At 38.8% G+C, this 17,155-nt stretch overlaps 2 protein-coding genes across 2 annotated transcripts; one reads left to right on the forward strand and one right to left on the reverse strand.

The window, feature by feature from the left end:
- Positions 1-318: 318 nt before the first annotated feature.
- On the forward strand, positions 319-6,164 carry znf410 (zinc finger protein 410). Its single transcript, XM_030772982.1, has 12 exons — positions 319-399; positions 1,034-1,122; positions 1,237-1,288; positions 1,392-1,524; positions 1,689-1,859; positions 2,272-2,463; positions 2,757-2,916; positions 3,354-3,535; positions 4,136-4,225; positions 5,479-5,598; positions 5,753-5,872; positions 6,051-6,164. The coding sequence occupies exons 3-12, from the start codon at positions 1,256-1,258 to the stop codon at positions 6,149-6,151; spliced, it is 1,302 nt and encodes a 433-aa protein (XP_030628842.1). The 5' UTR covers positions 319-399; positions 1,034-1,122; positions 1,237-1,255; the 3' UTR covers positions 6,152-6,164.
- A 1,444-nt stretch (positions 6,165-7,608) lies between these two features.
- entpd5b (ectonucleoside triphosphate diphosphohydrolase 5b) lies at positions 7,609-14,595 on the reverse strand. Its single transcript, XM_030772983.1, has 13 exons — positions 14,373-14,595; positions 14,036-14,115; positions 13,417-13,560; positions 13,003-13,078; positions 12,359-12,394; positions 9,755-9,843; positions 9,535-9,614; positions 9,376-9,437; positions 9,016-9,117; positions 8,605-8,748; positions 8,311-8,367; positions 8,070-8,185; positions 7,609-7,692 (listed from the first exon to the last, which is right to left on the reverse strand). The coding sequence occupies exons 1-13, from the start codon at positions 14,593-14,595 to the stop codon at positions 7,609-7,611; spliced, it is 1,293 nt and encodes a 430-aa protein (XP_030628843.1).
- Positions 14,596-17,155: the final 2,560 nt, after the last annotated feature.

Genomic DNA, 17,155 nt, shown 5'->3' on the forward strand with positions numbered 1-17,155 from the left:
GGAACAGTTTTTGACATATACAGTAAATATCATGACAAAGGCGTGTTAGGCCATGTTTCAGGGATAGATAGATAGATAGATAGATAGATAGATAGATAGATAGATAGATAGATAGATAGACAGACAGAGATTACGAACCAGCCAAATGCAAAGAATATCTGATCAATTCTATACATATGTTTCACAAAGTATGACGTGATACATACAGAATGTTTTATTATCATAGTACACCTGTGCAGTTTTTGTTTTTGGCGCAACTCAAGCCCCGGAAGTAAATATTGTGTTCTTTATTTGGATGCGCTTCCTTCTTGCAGAGTGGTCGACGGTACAATTGCTCTAAGGTCTGTTGGGATACGCAGAGCAAATTTACCAGTATTTGGAGACTAAATGAGAATGGAGGTGAGTATTGCATAAATACAGTTCACACTTGAAGCAAGATAAAAGTGCAAATGTTCACGATCGTGTTACGAGGAATAAGACGGTTACAAACTAACCAGTTAGCTTTCAGGCTAGCTGATGCTCGAGCTCTCCACTTGACATGTTTATATCAGTTAAGCTTGTCAGAGAGTAGACTGATGCAATGACTTAAGTGATGGCAAACGGCATTCTCACCGCTTCGATTAACTTGTAGACCGATTCCATCATGAGTTCACCATTATGTAAAGCCGCAATATTAGCAGACCTCTGTTGTTTCAGTGACCAAGTGTGCTAGCTTACATTAGCTTGAATTGATGTTCAGTGTTCAACTAAGTTTTGCAGGTTAACCAACTACGTTAGCGTTCTCTTTGATATGTTAAACAAGCAACTGGTTTACTTGCGTTGTATGATATTTTTTTTTATTATGTGGCAAGTAATACGTTAAACAATTTAAACTCGCAAAAATCTATGATGATGTAGCATTGCTGCTGCGTGAAGACACATTAGCAGTAACGTTACTCAAGCTAATCTCAGCAATTAAAGTAGGTGTATTGTTATAGCCATCTGTCCTGTATAATTAAACAACAGTTAGTATATTTATTGCTGTGTGATACAGGTTTCAGAAGCCAACCGATGACATCAAAGTTGACGGCTAGGATTAAACATTTCTGACCCAAAGACGTCACATGAACCCACAGGAACAGGGTTAGTAAGTCGTCGTTATTTGATCAATGAGAAGATTTGTTCTACAAGTATATTAAGGCTGATTCTTTTAAATGTTTGATATTTTCGAATCAGTGCTGTATTTTTCTTTTTTAGGTATTTGAAAGTTGAATCCATGCTTTCTGATGAGCTTGATTCTAAACCCGAGGTACAGTCATTCATCACCCACATAGTTATATATTTAACCATAGTCATGTCGGACATAGATTGGATACCATAGCTGAAAATTTGTTTGTTTATTGATTTTGCAGCTGCTGGTTGAGTTTGTACAGAACGCCTCCATCCCTTTGGGCCAGAGTTTGGAGGAATCAACCCCCCAAAACAGCTGTCTACCTCTCCTCCCCTCTGCTGAGAGCTCCATATGCAGCCAGCTGGAGCTCACAGGTACAAACTTCATGTCATATTATGTGGACTGTTCAGTCCATTTCCACACAAAATATCAAAAGTTGAAGTTCCTCGTTACTCAAGTGAAAAAAAAAAATCACCGCTTAACTTTATGTATATTTGATATGAATTCAGTACAAACCCCTATCTGTTGTTCTTGGTAGAGCGAGCTCTTAGCCATGCTACTTCTCCATCACTGTCGGAGTTCGGTCCAGAGCGGAGCCCCCTGGTAGTGCACCTGCAGCCGAACCCTCCCAGTCCCACCCCCCCTGCACTGCTGCAGGATCTGCAGCAGTCTGACAGTACCTCCTATGTCCTGCTCAACCTGGCCAGAGGTCAGAGTCATATTCTCAACCATTTGCTGTCACCTATTCTCTACTCCATAAAGTTTTGCATCACTGCTTTCTCCTGTGCTTCCTCTTTCTTAACTCTCTGGTGCTTTTGAAGCTTCACAATGAGCAAACAGTAGAAAGTACTGCTGAACGAAGTGTTTTCACTCGTGGGTCATCATATATGAAGCAGTACAGTGTTCCTCAGAAATGTAGTGTTTGTGTATTCTGTTTGTAAAATTGGAATGTAGTCACATGAAATAATAGGCCTCTCTGCTGCCTCTCTGTGTATGTCTCTCTCTCTGTGTCTCTTTCTTTCTTTCTCTCTATGTCTCTTTCTTTCTTTCTCTCTCTCTCTCCCCCATGCTCTCTCTCCCTCTCTCTCTCTCTCTCCCTCCCTCCTCTGTCTTTCTGACAGGCTTGGCAGCCTCTGCTGAACCTCTGGTGTTTGTTCAGGATGATGTAGACGAAGCAGAGGAGGAGATTTCTGGAGGGGAGTGTGGGGATGGCAGTGCTCCCTGGTATTTGCGGGTCCAGGAGCTGGCACATGATAGCTTGATAGCTGCCACCAGAGCTCAGCTTGCCAAGGATGCACGTGCCAGCAGCAACAGTAAGTTCTCCACATTTTCCCATGCTTGGGTCTAGACCAGGGAACTGCTATGGAGCCACTGAATGAGACACTGCTCTGTTTCAATGTCGATTGCCTGAACCGCTGGCTCATGATGCCTTTTGACAAAACGATCTGTGAACATAATTATATGGTTTGAGAATCCTTGAGGAAGCTGGAAAGGGTAAGAAAGGGGCTGAAAACATGGTTTGATTGAAAATCTATTTCGTTTCACAGAGTATACGTGTTAAATTATGTCTCAATTTGACTTTACAATCCTCTCTGATGTTGCCAAGGTGATCATATACACAGCTACCAATCAGAGGGGCCAAATAAAGAGCAGCCAACTCGGACCAATCGTGTGCATGCAGAGAAGATTCTCAGGTGTCCTTATGACAACTGCCACAGGACATTTACCTGGCCGGCTCACCTGAAATACCACCTGAAAACACACAGGTAAATGGGGGAAGCATTTGGCCAGTATTTGACCAAATTGAATAGCTTGAGATCTCTGGATGTCTCTAGATGCCTATTCAACTTGAGTAGTTGGCATAAAATCAAAGAAATGTCTAACTTCTTTGTAGCATTTTTAGGATATGTTTTGTGAAAAATTGAAGTCTCCTTCATGTTATTGTCTTGACTTAAATTGATAAGAGACAGGATATTTGAATGTTAGATTACAAATTATATAACCATGGCATATTGACAGTAATATGTATGTGCTTTCCTTCACATAGTTAGATATGGTGATTGCCTTTAAGTGTACACTGTATCCCTGTTATGGTGAACGGTTTGCTGGTCTTCTGCTAGGCTTTATATGGTCTCTTGGTGCATTTATCCTTGTGTCTGGAAGTTGTGAAAAGTTTAAATGTGTGTGGGTGTGTGTGTCTCAGGAATGACCGTACGTTCCGCTGTGGAGCTGAAGGTTGTGGAAAGAGTTTCTATGTACTCCAGAGGCTGCAGGTGCATATGAGGACACACAATGGGGAGAAACCCTTTATCTGCACCGAGAAAAACTGCGGAAAGAAGTTCACCACAGCTGGAAATCTGAAGAACCACAAACGCACACATACTGGTAAGTGTCTGGATTTTAGCAGCAAGCCAACCTATCACAGTGCTTTTCACATTTTATCCTGAATACAGCTGGACAGCTGATATGTGTGCTCAGGGTGTGTGAAAGACTCTGGTTGTGAGGGAAAATGTTTTTGGTTTATAGTTGTTTTACTGGTATGATTGGATGTGATGCCAAGCGAACAGAATATTTGAAAAATGCTTCCCCATATTGTATTAATAACGGAACACATATTATACAGGGCTTTGCCGACTTTGTTTATGTGAGGTAATGTTTAGCCAGAGCAAACCCTCCCTTTGTTTTTGGTTAATGGAATGTTCTAGCAAAATCAAATAGTCTTTGTCTCAGTAGGTGTTCTTCCAGCCTGTAGTTGCGCATAAAAAGGTCAAGTTGATTATAAATTGAATAATTATATTTCTGTTAACACAACCATCTGGTATTGTAAGCCTGTTTCACAAAACCTTGGGTAAGCAGAGAATGGATTCTTTATTAACTAAAGGGATTAGTCTTATGTGTTATTATGAATTATGAAGTTGTTTTTTGTTTTGTTTTTTTTTTTTTTTTTTTCATTGAAAGTTTGAATATAGCTGCTCTATGTTTCAGGTGAGAAGCCCTTCTTGTGTGAGGTGGACAACTGTGGACGATCCTTCGCTGAATATTCTAGCCTCCGTAAACACATGCTGGTCCACTCTGGTGAGTTAAAACCCTTTTCAAAAACAAACTTTATCACAAAGCAGCTTCACAAAAAAAAAAAAAGTCTGTGCCTTCACATTCCAAGATTTTTATTTTACCCAAAATGTCTTGACATTTAAAACATCTACCAAATTCTAACTTCTTGTTGCAAGTGTTTTTAAGGGGAAAGCATCCCACAATTCACTTTTACAAAGCCGTGTTGTAGATCAGGGAGGGATGCACCAAAACAGTGGCTGTTTTTCATACCTTCAAATAGCAGATATAAGTTGTTGTCCTTTTTCTGCACGTTAGTCTGAGCTAGGACACAGAGACTGTGGCTTACCACTCATAAAAGTCTGTTGTTGTTAGCACATATGCATATTTCTAAGTTAGTATGTTGTTGGGAACATTATCATAAATTGTATATTTCATTCTGTTCTCAGAGCCAGTTTGTTGAAATGGTTTTTGCTAAATGGAGGCGTCTCTATAGGTGCAGTGTTTCTAATAGCAGTTTCTAGCCTGTAAGGACTGTAGCGCTGGGTTTTGTTTATTATTTTTATGTGAGCTTTTTATCACCGTTTGATTACGGATTCACAGTGAAACCTTAGTTTGATTACGGATTCACAGTGAAACCTTCAGTTATTTTCAGTTTTTCAGTGATTTGCCAACCGCTACGCATCCTTTCACGCCTCCACAGTCATATTGCGTATAGATATTTAAGGTGTTGATTGTTGTGTATTACAGCTTTGTAAACAGAGCTTGTGGTGATCTGAGTTTGATGGATCTTCAGAACACGGCAGAACTGTGTCTTTTAAATGAAATGACTACATGCGAATGGATGCACGGTATCATAATGCTCATTCAGTTGGCTTGATTCATTTTTATTGTGATTGACCACATTTGGCCCTCAGAGCTTATGTTTCCACTTCACCGTCTAAGGTATGAAAATATCTCTCACTCGAGTCAACCCAAAGAGCAGTCAAGTGCTATAGTGGAAAGTCATTACTGAGGACTCATACATTTCAGCCAGATACCGTCAGGCAGAAATACCCTCTCGACTGAATCATTGACTTAAACCCTGATGAACCAAGATCCCCAACCAAATGTTACAGGGACTATAGTGTATATTATATAGTTCACAAATGAAATATATTAATGCAGACATATGAAACATATGATGAATAATTTATGCAGATGTACGCATTAAATTATATATGTGTGAGCTCTTGTGAATGTTTGAACACTCGCTCGCTCTCTCTCTCTCTCTCTCTCAGGAGAGAAACCACACCAGTGCTCTATTTGTGGGAAGACGTTTTCTCAGAGTGGCAGTAGGAACGTTCATATGAAGAAAAGACACAGTGACGAAGGAGTTGGTACAGAGGGACGAGACACAGGTAACTGTCACTTTAACACTAAGCTGCACTGATTTACTACCACCTGTCTTTTTCACATGGTCTCTTGTGAAAACCCTCTCTCTCTGAGAGTTTTCTTATGACCAGTCACTTGTCAAACTGCTTGATGGGTATGATTCCAATCTGTGATTGACAGGTGAGGCATTGACACACAGCAGCCTGCTGGAGGCAGACGGTGCAGCGGGGGATTCCATGGCAACCATGACGACAGTGGTGGAGCCAATAAACCTTCACCACGCAATGCTTAGAGCACAAGGTACATCCACATTTCCGTAGAACTTTTCCAAATGATACCACACTGACTAATATCAGCAGATATAAAGTTAGCAAGGTGGCTGCAGTCACCACACCAGAGAGATATTAGGACATCTGTGGTGCAACTGTACTGCCTTCTCCTGTTTGTCTGTTTATTTACCTCTCTCTCACTCTTGTAGGACCTTCAGATTCGGTGGTGGCTCTCTCGCCGCCTCATGACCTGGTTACCATGACAACCGGAGGGCAGTCCTATGGCGAGGATGTTGTGGCTCTGCTATAGCAGTGCTTGTAAATAAAATTATTGTAAGACTTCATGTAACTAATGTCAATAGCGTGTGTTTTTTTTCACCTGAGAGTTTGTACAGAAGCAAATCCTAAAGAAACAACTTATGTCCTAATGTTCCTACAGTTTATGTTCAGTTGAATCAAACATTCAACCAAACCATCTGACTCTGAAAACAGTAGCTACAAAATAGAAGCATTCTGTTAGAAATACTAACATTAGGATTGCCTTTGTGATCAAAATAGAGTAAACCCACTAAACACACTACATGAAACAACACTACAACCTGATGTCTGTTCAATTTGCCACCTGGACTTCTCAGTCCTTTGTGTATTCATCAGGGCTGAGTACAAAAAAAATCTTTCTCCTCTACTGGGTTGTCATTGGCAGTGTGCGAGTCATGTTTCATATTTTGGCATTCCAAACCAGTCAGTGGTTGAGGTGAACTTGAGAGAGAGAGAGGCCATAGGTTTGTTTGAAATGTCAGATTTCTCCAGAGAGATTGTTTTTGCTTGTTTGTTTTTTTTACTGCTTTGCTTTAATATTCAGTAAAGAAGTAGCTTCACAGAGCCGTTGGTCGATCTGGGGAGGAGTACGTTCTGTGAACAAGAAAGAAATCTTGTCTCTGCTTCTCTTTTCCCTGAAGGGCATAAAAATGTACACGATACAGTCAGGCTGAGTTATGGCTCATAGGGGAAAAATATCTTAGTTGTTTTAGTTAGCCTTCTCATTGATGTGGCAGTCTGTGTTTTTATGCCGTAATATGTACTAGAGAGAATAGACTAAGAGTGAGGACCAAATATGTATAAAACAACAAAACAGAGCTAATGCATCTAACTGGTTATGATGAAATCTGGCCAAGTCTTTCATGGATCCTTCTGTCTTTTCTGAATATACTTTAAAAAAAAAAAAAAAAAAAAGACACTTATACTTGGGATTCGTGTATTCCCCCAAGGCAACGTGGAAAACAGAAAAATTGACAGTTAAATGAGGCACAATAAAATGAAAGACAATAGAAGCAGATGGTGGGCAATGTTCAGGAACAACAACCCTGAGGGTAGAAAGGAAAGCACCTCTCTCTCTAAGAGATAAAGTACAACATAAATGCTGTTATTTTACTAACCCTAAGAAATAAAAATCTGCTTTATTTTTTTTTTTTCAGTTTAAAAATGAAGTTCTTAAATATAGTTTTTATTATCGTCATTGTCAGACTGTGTGGAGTTTTGCTGATTCAGGAGAGTTTCTCATTTTTCTGTATCTGAGAAAGTCATATATACATAACATTACTTGTCGAAGTGGCTAATCACAGTGTAAACTTATAACCTGATTCATAACCTGAGAAAGACAAAGGCATGTGGTAACCAATGAGAAATGAAGGTTCATTAGTCAGTTCTTTCTTTTGTCAGCAAACAGACGCGAGGAGAAAAAGTTTACGTCAGTGTGTGGTGTTTTCTTCAGTGAATCCTGATATTCTGGAAATGACTGAGTGTAGCTCCCAGAGCCCAGCTGGTCTCCACGCTGTTCACTTTCTTGGTGAGCTACAAACAATAAAAGAGAGAAAAACTGAAATGTCAGTCTCTCTTCCATATAACAACGTCATGCTTGATAGAACGGTTGATAAAGCTTAATGATATCGTCACACAGAAACATCAACATCAATGAACTGATTAGCACTGAGCACTGATGCTGTCAAAAAACATTAAGTTGCCTTGTGGAAAGGAATTTTTTTTTTTATCTCTGAATGTCTATGAGACATGTAGCCAAATGTTAATATTTTGGTACAATTTCATCATTAATTAGCTTCTTGAGTAGCACAATAAAAATATCAATATACCTTTTAGAGCTGCGGTCACTTAAAAACCAGTGTACCACATTTATTATTAGGGTTTTATTCAGACCAGTTTGCGCAACTTACCTGTAGTGCTGCATTTTCTTTGAAACCAAAGCCATCCTTGAGCAGGCACGTAATATAAGTGAGATCCATACACAGGAAAGGACTCATAGTGCTGTGTCTGGACATTTTGTTACACACTGCAAAATACAATAAAGAACCTGAAGTCACATATTTTTAATGTATACTCACATGAACTGTCAAATCACAGCTTCTAGCATCTAAAGAATATAGTTTGTCATGCAGCATATGTAGTGTCTCTCACCTTCCTTAGCTCTCTTTCTGAAGTCTCGAACCAGCACTGTTCCTCCTTGGGTGCCATCTAAGGTAGAGGAGGGAGGGTACTTAAGTGCAGGGGAAACAGTGTTGCCAGTTTAATAATCATCAGTCCGCAAAGACGTCATTATTCTATTATCCAAAATCTCGACTCTGCATTTCCTTGTGTGTTTTCTTTACAGTATAACTTTACTTCGGTAAAAAAAAAAACACCATAGTAAAACTTCTGCTTGAAAATAAAACTACAGAACGGCATGAAATGTTGATCCCAGTTGGTTCTCACCGATAAGGCCAGCATCCACTGCTCTGTCAAAGTAGTAGGAGAAAGCATAGAAAAGTCCAGTGTCTCTCAACTCATAGGGCTGATGTATTATACCCTTCACAACTTTCTGCATCTCCTGGTAGCACAACTTGTATCCAGTGTAACCTTGACAAAGTACAATTCAGATGAAATTTGGGATGATTTCAGTGTGGAACATTATTGACAACCTTGGAGGTGAGCTAAGAAGATGGAGGCTTCTACAAATCAGCATTGGCAAGGAACAGAAATGGGCTAATCAAGGATTTGAGATTAAAAAAAAAAAAAAAGACATTCAATATTCTGAAGCTAGTACAACAGGTTGACAGCCTGCCAGAAGAAACAAGTCTGTAACATCATATTTGAAACTGCCAGCACCATCTGGAAATGTATTACCATATGGGATTCCACTGATTTTATATGTCAGTCCGCCAAAGGTCCAGTCGTCTCTGAATTTCTTAGGTAGACAGGAGCTTTTGAACACCTTCGACTCAAGACCTGAAAACACATTAATCTGCATCCTCAAGAGTTATATTGTGTTTAGGGACACCAAATATAAATTACATATACACACACACACACACATATATATGTGTGTGTGTATGTGTGTGTGTGTGTGTGTATATATGTATGTATACAGACACACACATAAATATAAATTAGTCCAGATTAAATGAGTCACAAAAAATCCTAATTAGAACAGATTTAAAAGCACACTGAATTTACAAAAAAATTCTTTAAAATGCCATGCTGTACCTTTTGCCCCCAGAGCCCCGAGAGCTGACAGCCGAGCTGCTTTGATGCCATTCCCCAAATAGCTGTAAGAAAGTACAGCAGATTTGTAAAAGGTTACATATTACATTTAATTACACACACACAAATGACTATATAAGACACCATTTATTTTTTGGTTACCTGTGTGTGTAGAGCTCATACGTTGTGTTAAACATGTCAAACTTAGCGATGTAATCAGGAGGTGACACTGAAATGGTTTTCTGTGAAACAAAAGACAACGTAGATGAAGGTATTTCAAAAGGAAAACCAAACTGAAAAAATACACAAATGCGTGGTGACATTTCAGAGTTTGCGACCACCAGTCTATGAACTTCAAACATTATGACTGAAACACACTAACCTTAGATTTTGGCAGGAAGGATATCTGAGTGGAACCACCACCCAAATCCAAGATCCCCACTGTCTTTTTTGTGTTAGGGTACAGGTGACCTGGAACCACATGAACAAACACTCAGCTGGAAGCTGTAACACTGGCGAACAATCTAAAAAGTCCCTCTATAAATCCTCATCAGAGGGACCACATTTTGTGGTTATGGGGAAACCTGCCTTGCTCCAGACTGACACGTATACCTCTTGCAACAGCAAAGTTACTGAGTGAACACAAATGTTTTTATATTTAGCAGTAAAGTCAGATAAAGGCCCTATAGATACACACTTGCTTTGTGTGCATAATCAACACGATCCTTCCCAACAGTCAAGCTCGACCAGCAAAACTGTTAACTTTCATCTGCCAGCCCTTGAGGAAAAGGATAAAATGAACACTAACCCCTGACCACTGCAGAGACATCTGACAAAAATAAAGGAAGCACCGGAGTACAGGGTTCATTCACAGTTTTACCAATAAATTTCCATGACTTTTCCATGCCTTTGAGCAAATTTTCATGACCATACATTCTCTGAAACATCTGTGTATACATGAAAAATAAGAATAAAAATCCATGTCAAAATTTACCATAGTGTATTTTAACTAAAAGTAATGACAAGCTGTATGGTTTGAAGCCAGACATTATTAAATTGGCATTTTCCCGGCATTGCACTAATTTATATCTTGTCAAAGTACAAGCTGCAACTCAGGTCGGAGTCTGACGTTACCCTACGCAGAGAACAACAGAACGTCAAGTGACGTGACTGATCTCCCCGGATATTAAATTATTGTTTAACCAATATTTATTGCATAGGCATTCAACTGTGAAATTAAGCATTCTGTTATTAGGACTGGTGCACAGCTGCAGTTTTAAAGTTACTGCTACTGTAATACAAAAAATGTAGATGTTAAAGCGGCCTACTTTTTGTATCATTATCATTTAACATAAACAATTATGCCAATAAACACATCTGCACTTTTTGAATCTCAGTAACGGAAGCCTCAAGCTGCTCTCAAGGCGTCATAAATTAGGGCATAATCTAGGAATAACGTTCGTTCGTGATTCTCAGTCCTGGACCAAGAAAAAAAATTCCCAAAAATCCCTGGTTTGGAAGCATTTTAAATTTACTGATGATGACTTCCAGCGGAGCGCCCAACATGCAAGATAAAACTCGTGTAGCTACCATCACTCAACAAATTTGGGAAACCATCTGAAAAGTGTAAGTTTATTTCTGAATTCGTAAATGGTTATCTTATTAAATTAAGGTCTACAATATTGTTAGTTACGCCTAAATTTAGTTTAGCCTACTGCGCAGATAATCACTGTATTATTTGTGGATGTTTGGGTGCACCCTCAGCTATGGAAGGAATGCCAACCGTCGACACCACAAAGACTGCGAACTCTGGATCAAATGATGTAAATATGGTCTATTAAAGAGTGTCAAACTTAAAAAAAAAAGTGTGACTTGCAACTTCTCATATTCATCATCTCTTCATTCATATTATTGCGTAGAAAGTAGAGTATCCGGACACAACAGGCCAAAATGATGACGTCACAGACATTCAAAGCTTATTTCGAAAAAGGTTGGGTAAAATTTCGCAAAAAAGTGGCAAAAATGGCATTCAACACAGCCATACTGAACCACATTATACAGGTATTTGTGAAGCAAATTTCCATGCCTTTTCCAAAATTTTCTGGGTTTATTTATTTTTCAAAAACTTCTCCAGACCTGAAAATTGCTATTTTCAGATTCCATGATTTTTTGTATGAACCCTGTGAGTAAATGAGGGATAGAATATACTGGAAGCAGGTGTTTCCTAATTGGTGTGATCACTGAGTAGGTGAAGCAATCACTATCCCTTTCAAAGTCATTGAGAGCTCCTCTTCATCCAAAGTAATTGGGCTGCCCACTGGATTTTATATTAACCTAACCACATAAGGTCATGTAGTTCTGTTAAACTTTCACTCTGTTTGCTCATGTACTGCTTCAAATGTCATCTTTGTAGTGTAACAGTGATCATGCTCGGATCTTTTGGGCTCATTCTATTTCTCTTTGTGGGACATAGGTTTTGCAAAAAGTGAGAACTTTCATAAAAGTTGATGGAAGTAAATATAATAATTCTGCCGGCGTAAAACTGGCACTGGCTGAATGCAAAAGTTCCCAAAACATAGGTAACCAGAACATTCCAAGTGCTTCACAAGGAAAGTCGAAATCTTCTTGTATGTTTCCGCAGGAAACTGAAAACCCACCTCTTTAGACCCCACCTGTCCCCCACTGCCTAACCCTCCCTTTCCTTAACAAAAAAAAAAGCTTGTCTTGTATCTGTGTTTGTCAAAGTATTCCAGGGGCGCAATACGAAGGGGCAAATTGACGCTCAGTCTTATTGTGATCTCTGCTCATGAGGTATCAGAAATCCGACTGATGCACTGATTGCAAGTCGCTTTGGCTAAAAGCGTCTGCCAAATAACAAAATTGTAAATTGTAAATTGTATGCACACTGAAACGTATTTTCAGTCATACAGTGTAATTAAGGGTCCACTGGATTGAAATGACCAGAATAATACACAGAAGCTTTTACCTGTAAGGAAGTTCACAGTGACCCAAGCTAGAATTCCTATGGTAGAAGAAGAAAACAAAAAAATAAATCTAGGTTATCGTGGTAAAAGCAAAATTTGATATGAAACAGTAACTCAATACTGATTTGCATCTTACAATTAATTGTTCATGTATTTTATAAACCAAACTGATGACATAACAAAAACAGGAGCCCACAAAACCACAATTATTTCATTGCATTTATATAATCACACATTTTTTGATACTTGAGCAAAATACAATGACCCAAGACATGTTTCTTTGATGAAACTGCTGCTTCATCAAAAAGTTCAAACTCTGGGTAATCCACACTAATTAAGTCTGGTGACATCAACACAGCAGTAGTGCTGACATTAGAGTTTCTTCTCTAAGTACAAAGAACAAAAAAAGATTAAGCACCCTTTTAGGAGATGTTTTCACACACACATTTTCACAGTTTCTAAGTAACAACATAGCTGTCAGATGTGTTAATGCAGCTACTGTTTTCCCCTGAATTTAAGTGGAGCTCTTAAGGCAAGTTAGATTAGGTTTATACTCTGTTGAACATAAAACAGCTGTTAAACCTCTTAACTCTCCTATCTTTCATTGTTAACTAAGTTTAAGCTAACAGTTTAACTGCAGACATACCTTCACTAGTGCCATTCATTATAGTGACACTGTCATCAGGAATAAAGAATGGAGATTCGTCAAAGACATCCTGAACCTGATAGAGACAACAGCAGAGAGAGCCATTACTCATTATACAGCTGCAGATTAGCATCGTCCATTGTGCAGAATCTAGAGCAGTTCATTCCTGTAGCCTGACTCAGCATCGTCTTATTATGGTTTTGTAATTAGTTATTAGTTGTAGGTGCTACAGTTCAACTGAATGGGGTCTTGTCGGAATTGACTTATAAAGCAGCTTGGCTAGCAATGTATCTACCCTTACTTCTCATATACCAACAGTTGCTTAGACCCAGCAGAAATCCTATACCTCCCTTTCATGCAGAGTACACTCATGCCAGCAGATACAAGATCATAAAACCATGTGTTTTACTGTACCTCCTCCAAAATAGCATGAGCCTTGGCTGGGGGAAGCAGTCTCAGGCCTGCAGTAGCTTTGAGAACGACTGGGGTTCTCTTCCATTCCAGACGAGGGATTGTCTTCTTAGCCACCCTGAGGAGCTGTCTGATTGTGTACCCAGCCTTTGGGCAGGAACATTGGTGCAAATATATATTTGCACCAGCATACAAATGCACACACACGCACACGCATACATACATACATACACACACATGCATACACACATAAACACACACAGTTGTGTGACTGAGAGAAAAGAAAACTGCAAATTTCTGAATGAACAGTGTTTTTTACTTTGGAAAACTGTGCTAAATTAATAGTAGTTACTGTATTTCAGAAATATACCGACTTGATTTCGTCTTTTACAACTAAATAAGTGTTTTATTTACTGTGGTGTTTGTTCTGGGGATTTTTGTTTGTTTGTTTTGTTTTTACTAATATTAGTAAAAACAAAAACAAACAAACAAACAAAAAACAAACAAACAAACAAACAGATGGTTGCATGCTGTCAAATGAGTCCAATAAATAAAAATGAACGAAAATGAGTGTTATTTCTCTTGTGGTAACGAAAGAAATTAATCAAAAATATCAACTCACAATTTCTGGCATGTCTGCATAGGCAGACAAACCAGGCTTGACTGACTGAAACATTTCATTGTCCAGAACGGGTAAGCCATCTAAAAGATGCACACATATATTACCCATGTATATACGAGTACAAGCACATTATATTAAATTTATCACAACTATTTAAATTTATCATAGCTACTTATAAAAGTTACTTTACACCAAAGCATAAAAGCAATGAGCCACTATGCAGCTGATGCCTTTTCATCAGACATGGCAAATATTTCCATTCTAATTGACACTGGCAAAGTCAGACAGCCATTGGTTTTATGGTTAAAGAGCCTAAGCTCTGTGCAGCAACTCTCACCTGAGTCTTTTTGAATGAACGTGTAGACATGGATACGCGTGCCGGTGCTCCCAGCATCAAACATGATCCCATAGAAAATGCGGCTGGCGTTGGCAGGACGAGTCAAGGTGGGCAGGATGTTTCCAAGGTCGACGGCAAAATTTCCACCGTTACCTGTGTACCCCTGAGCGACAGAAAATCCCGTCACAGACCACAACAGCAGCAGGTATGTGACAGCAGCCATCCTGAGAGAGGGGAGAACACAATAGATACACACACACAGTCACGAGTCAGTCACTGCTCTGCTGCTAGAAACATTAAAGCCAGTCTCACAGAACTTGAACCTGTTTATATGAATACTAGTCTGTAGCATAAAGCTCCTCCTACTGCAGAATCACCACAGATAAAGCTATGACTATGGACCTTTTGCCAACACCTCCAACAAATATGTAAACACAGTGCTAATGGCCATGCTCCAATACAGCCAAACAAAGTAAAGTTGCCTAGACTTGACCATGTTATGAAAACAAATGTACACGAGTGCCTAACCAAGACATAAAATGAATGAATGATATTTCAGGCATATTATTATAAATAGGTACATTATTAAATAATGTATTATTTCACTGTTATGCCAAGTGTTAACTGTAGTTCATTCATACACACAGACAGACACAGAAAAAATGATCTCGGGACAATAGTCTATTAGTCTACTCAATGCACAATTTTATGGACCATTATGATCAGCAAAGTGGCATACTGTTTGTGGTGGTGTAAAGACAAAGTCTGAAAACTGAGAAAATTGCCCTGAAGGAACTTTTTTCATCACTTCACCACACTGCTTTTAAACACTTACAGATGTTTGCATTTCTGATTACCAACACTAAGAATAATCATATAATTAAATGCCCAAGCTTGATGAATCGGCATTAAATTAACCATTCCTGGTTTCTGAGGGCAATTTACCTGCCAAGACGCATATCTTTCAGAAAACCATATCATTCTTACGAGCGACTGCATTTTCCAAGAGAAGCGTAGAGCAAATACAAACATTTGAATTAGACCCCATTTGCACGATCGACATTCAAGAACCTCACATGAAGAGCACAAGATGTTCCCTTACCTCCTCTATATTTCCTAGATCAGCAAGAATGAGAATGCTGCAAATGTCAGCTGAAATTAGGTGTTTTTGTTGTTACATTTAACCTGTCTTTAATTTCTGGTGTCATACTGATCATCGCCTGCGATGACAGCTCCTATCCAATTTTATCGACAAAGTAACCAAAGTTTTTCCACCCCACTGAGAACTAGGTTAAGTTTTAAATGCTCAAGCAAACCGACTGGACCTTAGCTGCAACGACGTATCCCCATATAACAAGCCGGCAGTTATTCCAATCTGGTGTTTGTAGATAAGACAGTCACACGTCAAACAATGCTTTTACTAAAACTTCAGCTCTCACTGTTTCTGAAGGCTATGTTGCTAACTAGCTTGCTGAACAAAATATAACACATGACAGTATCTGCAACTTTAACCAACTCATTTTCGTCCTACTCCTGAGAAGCAAGATATCCAAAAAGCTATCTCTTTGTGCAGCTGTCTGTGTTGCCTTCCCCGTTATCTCCTTAACCGGTGTATTGAATTGGCTTCATAAATTGAGTGTAGAAGACAAGCGACTGACAGACTAACTCAGGGTCACCTGATCATGAGACGACGCTAGGGGTTGGTCAGGTTACTTTTTATATGCAGTACAGATGTTTTATGTTTTGTCTGTATACACATATGTATTTATTTATTTATTGTAATTTTGCACTGCGCACAGCGTCTACACCTACCCAACTGAGCCTTCCTTAAACTAAAACTGTTGATGAGACAGTTTGTAAAACAAATAATGCAGAAGCCCCTCCCCTAAACTTCGCCCAGTTACATTTCTGCTGAGCTGCATTTACTTTGTTTATATTTAAAAGTGTATGTAATTACACGTATGTCAAAGCAGTACAATTTTAAACTGGTCTTCAAGCACTAGTTTTTCATTGCCTAAGTGTGCTGCATTTGCTTAAACATAAATTACATTATAATAAAAGTTTATAGCTTACTCTCACCGCCAATTCACTATTGTTGACTCAGTGTAGCTGAGTAATATGTTCCTGACAACCGCATATATACATTAAGTGCATTTCTATAACTGCACATTTGTATGTCTAACAATTAGTAGTACAAAGGAAATTACTATATTCAGCAATTCACCGACATAAATTATACACCCCCAAATTCTTTTTTTATTCCCTGCCCTGTTTCTCCCTAATTTGCAACGCCCAGTTCCCCAGGATCTGTTCCCTTTACGTTACTATGGAACGTCGCACAGGACAAAACATGTAAAGACAAGCCCCCCTGAATATATCATTTGTGTGGGCGAATTCGAAATTACAACAGAAATTTCATACTAAGATAATTCGTTATCTAATACATAAATATTATGCGAACAACATCACTTATTGTGCAAAACAGTCAAAATATGAGAATGTATTGGACACAGTCAAATTAGTAAAAAAAACAAACAAACAAAAAAGAAAAAAAACCCAAAAACGTGTGAACAGCTACAGCCTTGACTGAAAAAACGTTACGTGTACATACGGTGCAGATAACAGATATCTTCTTGCTCATTAAAGCACTAAACCTCTTGCACCAAACTAACGAACACAAACACAATGTTAACATGTTTAATGACTCACACACTGACTAAATGAAGACTTTAACTGGAATCTTGTAAATAAATGTAAACAGCCGATCGATGCAAACATTCCTG

Source organism: Chanos chanos, chromosome 4 (assembly GCF_902362185.1).
Source record: "Chanos chanos chromosome 4, fChaCha1.1, whole genome shotgun sequence".
Classification (NCBI taxonomy): Eukaryota; Metazoa; Chordata; class Actinopteri; order Gonorynchiformes; family Chanidae; genus Chanos; species Chanos chanos.